The sequence below is a fragment of the Plasmodium gaboni genome, chromosome 6 (genome assembly GCF_001602025.1).
Source record: "Plasmodium gaboni strain SY75 chromosome 6, whole genome shotgun sequence".
Classification (NCBI taxonomy): domain Eukaryota; phylum Apicomplexa; class Aconoidasida; order Haemosporida; family Plasmodiidae; genus Plasmodium; species Plasmodium gaboni.
In genome coordinates, this window is record NC_031486.1 from 1,058,283 (window position 1) to 1,065,782 (window position 7,500).

The 7,500-nt window shown below is 18.8% G+C and overlaps 2 protein-coding genes across 2 annotated transcripts in view; both read left to right on the top strand.

Moving 5' to 3' along the window:
• Positions 1 to 886: 886 nt before the first annotated feature.
• Positions 887 to 3,190, top strand: PGSY75_0629300 (putative phosphatidylcholine-sterol acyltransferase; the record flags this gene model as incomplete). The annotated part of the gene is made up of 1 exon (XM_018784875.1): positions 887 to 3,190. The coding sequence occupies one exon, from the start codon at positions 887 to 889 to the stop codon at positions 3,188 to 3,190; it is 2,304 nt and encodes a 767-aa protein (XP_018642929.1).
• A 2,460-nt stretch (positions 3,191 to 5,650) lies between these two features.
• The window catches only part of PGSY75_0629400 (putative RNA-binding protein), a gene marked incomplete at both ends in the record, with an annotated part of 2,157 nt that continues 307 nt past the window's right edge, over positions 5,651 to 7,500 (top strand). Inside the window, one exon of the mRNA XM_018784876.1 lies at positions 5,651 to 7,500. This exon is cut by the window's right edge and continues 307 nt beyond it. Coding sequence (XP_018642930.1) covers positions 5,651 to 7,500 — 1,850 coding nt within the window.

The following is a 7,500-nucleotide window of genomic DNA, read 5'->3' on the forward strand; positions in this document are numbered from 1 at the left end:
AAAAACTTTAAATAAAATAATAAAAAAAAAAAAAAAAAAAAAAAAAAAATGATAAAAAATTTGTAAATATAAAAAATTTTAAAAAAAGTTAAAATTTTCTTTAAATAAAATTTTTTTTTTTTTTTTTTTTTTTTTTTTTTTTTTTTTTTTGTTCATTTTACACATTTAAATTTACACCCAAAATGTGTGATATGGTAAATTATGGTTTCTAAATAAGTACGTCCTATATTTGCGTATTAGAGCATGTATATATAATAAGTAATAAATTTTATATTATAAAAACAATTTTTTTTTTATGTGAAATAAGTATATATATATATATATATATATATATATATATATATATATATATTAATGATATATATATATTTTTTTTATGTATTATTAAAATATTTGTGGTGTATTAATTAAATTTAATATTGAAAACTTTTCAATATATATATATATATATATAATATACTTATATATCTGTAAAAATATATATAATTTGTTTTTTATTTATTTATTATTATTATTTTTTTTTTTTCTTGGTTACACCTTGTAGAAAAAATAAGATTTCTTTTATGAATCTTTTTAATTAATTAAATTGTAATATTTTTTAATAATTAAATTACTTTTTGTTGTTTTCTTTTTTGTTTTTCTTTAAATGTACTTAATTATTTCCAATTAATATTTTATATATATATATATATATATATATATATATATATATTTCATTTTTAAATTATCTATTTTGATATTTATTCTTTGTCGTATTTTTATAATAATACACCGTTCATTTTTAGGATTCCTTCTTCATTTCTTAATTTATTTATTTATTTATTTATTTATTTATTTATTTATTCATTTATTTATTTTTAATAATTAACCTTTATGATTATATAAAATGTCCATATTCATTTTTTTCGTAGTTTTTCATTATTTGTTAATTTACTTCTCTGGTACGTCTTACAACAGGTTTGTAGCAGATGGAGCTTCAATATTTTTAAGAAGTCCATACAAAATAACCTTAGGAAAATCAGAGAAAAGAGGAAAAGTTTTTAGAGAGATTTCGGAGGAAGAAGATTTAAATGTTCGTCGAGACACAGAAAAAAAAAAAATTGGGTTTGGAAAAAAGGATGATGGAAATAAAATGGTAGAGCAAAATAATTTAGTTGAGGAACAAAATAATTTAGTGGAGGAGCAAAATAATTTAGTTGAGGAGCAAAATAATTTAGTAGAAGAACAAAACAATTTAGTTGAAGAACAAAACAATTTAGTTGAGGAACAAAATAATTTAGTTGAGGAGCAAAACAATTTAGTTGAAGAACAAAACAATTTAGTTGAAGAACAAAACAATTTAGTTGAAGAACAAAACAATTTAGTTGAAGAACAAAATAATTATAGTGGGGAAGAGGACAAAATTGGGATTGTAAAAAATGAGGAAGAAGAAAAAATTGTTGAAAAGGAAAAAAAAGAAATAGGAGTAATTGAAAGAGAAAATAATTATGGTGTAGAAGTAAGTAATAAAAATATTGAAGAGAATAATTATACTTCAAATATACATGAGAATACATCAGTTGATGATATTAATAAAGATGTTATATTGGTAAGGAAAAAGAAGGTTTTAAATAACGATAGTTTATTTATGAATGATATAATAAAAGGAGAAAATGAAGAAGATGATGATGAGAAAGAAGAAATAGATAAAAGTTTGGAAAATGTAAAATTAGGTGAATTACCTAAATTACAATTTATTTTTGGAACAAATATTACAGATAGTGATGATGATAGTGATGATGAAAGGGATGACGAAAGAGATGATGAAAGTGAAATGGATGATATGGATAATATGGATAATATGGACAAATTAGATAATGATGATGATGATGTTGATGATAATAATGAAGATGAATACGATTGGACAGAACATGTATATAATTATAAACCTACAACATATTTATTACCTGGTTTAGGAGGTAGTACATTAATAGCTGAATATAAAAATGCAAGTATTCATAGTTGTAGTAGATATGTACTGAATTCTAAACCTTTTAGAGTTTGGATAAGTTTAAGTAGATTACTTTCTATACAATCAAATATATATTGTACTTTTGATACTATACGTTTAAGATATGATGAGAAACAGAAAATATATTATAATCAACCAGGAGTATTTATAGATGTAGAGAAATTTGGTAATCTTAAGGGTATAGAATATTTAGATTATTTTAATAATACAGGTATAGGTATAACTAAATATTTTAATGTGGTTGGACAATATTTTACTTCTCATGGATACATAGATGGAGAAAGTATTATAGGTGCTCCATATGATTGGAGATATCCATTAAATCAACAAAATTATAAAATTCTTAAAGAACATATAGAATATATATATGAGAAAAGAAATAGTACCAAAGTAAATTTAATTGGACATAGTTTGGGAGGTTTATTTTTAAATTATTTCTTAAGTCGTATTGTAAGTAAGAAGTGGAAACAAAAACATTTGAGTAAAATTATATTTATTAGTACTCCATTTAAAGGATCTATTAAAACTATAAGAGCATTAATTCAAAGTAGAAAAGATTTTATATCTTTTAGAATTTCAAAGTTGATAAAATTATCTATACCAGAAAGTATGATGAAAGCATTAGGAAATTCTTTAGGTTCCTTATTTGACCTATTACCATATAGAGAATATTATAAAAGAGATCAAGTTGTCATATTAATAAATATGAGTAATACACCAATAGATGAAGATCATGTTCAATATTTAGTTACTTTATGTGGTATATATAAACCTGAATGTTATCGTAATAGAACAGAAGTTAATTTAAAAGTATATACATTAGAAAATTGGCAGGAATTATTAGATCATAAATTAAAAGTCAAATATGAAAATTATAAATTGCATAGAGAAAGATATTATAATAAAGATCATGGTATACCAATTTATTGTTTATATAGTACTATTAATAAAAAAGAAACTGAATATTTATTATATTTTCAAACACCTAATACACGTGAAGAACCTACTATATATTATGGTTCAGGAGATGGTACTGTAGGTACAGAAAGTTTACAAGCATGTAGTAATTTCTACAACACAGTATTAACTCATCACTTCCCTGATACTAGTCATGTTGGAATATTATATACTGAAGAAACAGCTAAGTATATATACGACATAGTTCAAAGTCCAAATTAAAATATACATATATATATATATATATATATATATATATATATATAAATCGATTTATTCTTTTTCATTTGATTTGTAGATTTTTAATAGTATTCTTATTTTTTTGTAAATCATTTAATTTATTTTACTATAACTCTTTTCTTTCTTCTTTCTTTTTTTAATAACTTTATTATTATCTACCTTTTTCACAAGGACATAAAAATTTATATTTTTTAGTAACCCATTTGTTAATTTTCACAATTTTATATTTTTCAAGATAAAATGAAAAAAAAAAAATATATATATATATATATATATATAATATATTGAACATATAACATATGTAATAATATATTTATAGGTATATATTTTTATTTATTTGTATTATATTATATCCTATTGTGATTTTTTTTATTAAGGGTATCTCCTTATAGCTTCTAAAAATATATAATATATATATATATATATATATAAATTTTCGAAAATATAATTTTCTTAAGAAAAAAAAAAAAAGAGAGATAAATATATTTAATTATATTTTGTAATTATTTAATTTGATATTTCAAATTATACACTTAATATATTTAAAAAAATTAAAATGTTCCATAAGATAACTCTCTTATTTACAGTTTTATGAGGTATTTTACATATACGTGAAAAAAAACAAAAAAAAAAAAAAAAAAAGAAAATTACGTATTTTAATTTATAATATATCTTTGGAATAATATTTTACGAATATAAGAATAAATATTAAAATTACATATTCTATTTTATATTAATTTATTTATAGGCTTATATATTTTTCCGGCATATGCTTATTATTATTTATAAATTTTTAATTCATATGCTACTAGTAAAATATATATATAAATATATATATATATATATATATATTACTTTTTATATAATTTAATTTTTTATATATTATATATATATATAATATTAATATTATATTATAATAGTATATTTTATATTTTTATGGATAAAGTTAGTGTGTATATATTATAAAATAAAAAAAAAAAAAAAAAAAATCTCAATCCTATAAATACATAATATATTATATATATATTAAGTAATACATAATAATATTGTTCTTTTTTTTTTTTTTAAGAGTATGAACATATAATAAGTTACATATGTGATAAAATATATGAGGTGTATATATATTTTATATATTATTAATTTATTTATTTATTTCAAAAATATAATACCTATAAATATTTATATATATATATATATATTTAAAAATAATATAATATTTATAAAATTTCGAAAATATAAAAAATATAAAAAATAAAAAATAATATAAATGCACAAAATAACTATATACCTTTATATATATATTAACCTTATATATTTTATATACTAATATTTGTTATTTATTTAAATTTTTTTTTTTTTTTTTAAGATTATATGAAAATAGATAATTATAGTAAAATATTATATTTCATAAAAATATCATATTCTTATTCTGAACATAACAAGAAAAAAAAAAAAAAAAAAAAGAAAAAAAAAAAGAAAAAATACATATTAATAAAAATACAAATGTTATTTATATATTAACACAAAAAAGGAGTAATAAATTTATGTGATATATAATTGTAACATTTTTTTCTTCTGTTTATAAAAAATTATATATATATATATATTTATCTTCTATAATTTTTTATATTTTGCCAGTACATAAAAGTGAGAAGATTCCTTTTTTATTTGTGTAATTGTTTTTTATATTAGTTATTACAATTTTTATATATTGATGTATCTAAGTATAACAAAAATAATTGAATAAAACACAAAAAAAAAAAAAAATTGTGTTTTCTTATACATATATATATATATATTTCTATAGATCTGCTTATATTTATATATCTTATTTTATTTTTTATATGTGGTAATTTAAAAGAATTTGTTATGTATATTTTTTATTTATTTAGAGGAAAATTACATGATTTCTCATTTTATGAGGTAGACAAAAATTGAAGAAACATAAATATAAAATATATCAAAAATATATAATAATATAAAAAATATAAAAACGTTAAAGATAAAAAAAAAGAAAAAAAACGATATTATATATATTTTATTCTTATATATATATATATATATATATATATATATATATATAAGAAGAATTAATAATTCTAAAAAAATAAGAAAAAATTTTATATATAAAATAAATGATGTATTATTTGTTATTTATATTAAGGTGTATATCATATATATATATATATATATATATATTTATATTTATTTATAATTTTTTTTTCTAATGTATAAAAATTTCAAGTTCAAATATATATATATATAAATATTATCTTTATAGTTACTTATATATATATATATATTTATTTATTTATTTATTTATGCATATATAAGTTCTTTATGATTCTTTCATATTATACACATATTTACATTTTTATCATATTGTATACATTTTTCACGTATTAATTTTTTTTTTTTTTTTTTTTTGATCACTTTAAAAATATGAATGCAACGAGTAGAAATAATTTATTAGATGAAAATAAGAATATGAACAATACATTTAACACGAAAACATTGTGGGTAGGTGATATAGAAAAGATTAAGGATGAGGTTGTTGACGAGAATTATATTTTATATTGTATGTTTTATGAATTCGCTGATGATATAATAAGAATAAAATTATGTAAAGAAAAGAATAATCAAAAAAATTCTTATGCTTTTATAGAGTTTTCTACATATGAAGTAGCAAAATATTGTTTTGAGAATTTGAATGGAAAATGGATACCTGGGAAAGCTCATAAGTTTAAATTAAATTGGGCTAAGTATAATATGAGTGATAATATAACAACAAATGAAAAAGATTTAAATATTGAAATAGATGATAAAGGAACTTATTCTATATATGTTGGTAGCTTACCTATAAATACAACAAAAGAAGAAATTGAGAATTTATTCTGCAATATATATAATAGTATATGCTTTGTTAAAATGATAAAGAATTCTCAAAAAAGTCCACATAAAATTTATTGTTTTATTCATTTTTTTAATTATGATGAATGTCTTAGAGCTTTGACAGAAATGAATGGATATATTTTTAAAGGATGTAAAATTAAGGTCAGTAAATCTAATGGTATTAAAATGAATCACACTAATATTAATAGTAACAATATAAATAATAATATAAATAATAATATAAATAATAACAACATTAATAATAATAATAATAATAATAATATGAATGGAAATTATTATCATAATAAAAATTTTGATGGGAATATGAATAATTATCATACGAATAAAAATAAAGGGATTAATAATATTAAAATGAATGATGACAAAAAAAATGGCAATAAAAATTATACGTACAATAATAATAATAACAATAATATTAACAGCAGCAATAATAACGAATTGAGTAATCATCATTCTTATGAACTTAATTTTTACGATCATATGAATTCAAGTGTTAATACCTTTCCTTCACATTATTCTACACACAATGGTAATACTAACAGTTTGTTATATGGTTCCAGTAATTTTTCTACCCAACTAAATCATTTGAATCAAATGAATTCAATGAATCAGTTGAGTCAGATGAATACTATGAGTCAGTTAAACCAGATCAATTCAATGGGTCAGTTAAACCAAATAAATTCAATGGGTCAGTTAAACCAAATAAATTCAATGAATCAATTGAACCCCATGAGTCAGTTAAATCAATTAAACCCAATGAATCAGTTAAATCAATTAAACCCAATGAATCAGTTAAATCAATTGAACCCAATAAATCAATTAAGCCAGTTGAATCCAATTAATCAATTAACCCAGTTGAATCCACTGAACCAATTAAATCAATTGAACCCAATGAATCAGTTAAATCAATTGTCCCAATTGAACCAAATGAATCAACTAGGTCATATGAATCAAGTGAATTATTTTACAAACCAAATGAATGTGATACAAGATTATACGAACAATATTAGTAACATGAATAATATAAATAATTACGGTAGTAATGATATGACAAGTGAGATGATAAATGATATGAACAGTGAGATGATAAATGATATGAATAGTGAGATGATAAATAATATGAATAATGACATGAATAAAGATATAAATAATGAAATAAATAAAGATATCAATAATGTATATAATGAAAATATAGGAAATCATGATGAAAATATTTTAAATTGTAAAATGAATGATTGTACATATATGAGTGATATGAGCACAATTTATTCGGAGAATAATAGGAATAATATTAATGATACTAAAGATTTAAATATTATGAATAAAAAAAACAATCTTATAGAAAATGATATGAATGGATATAATAATTCTTATGAATT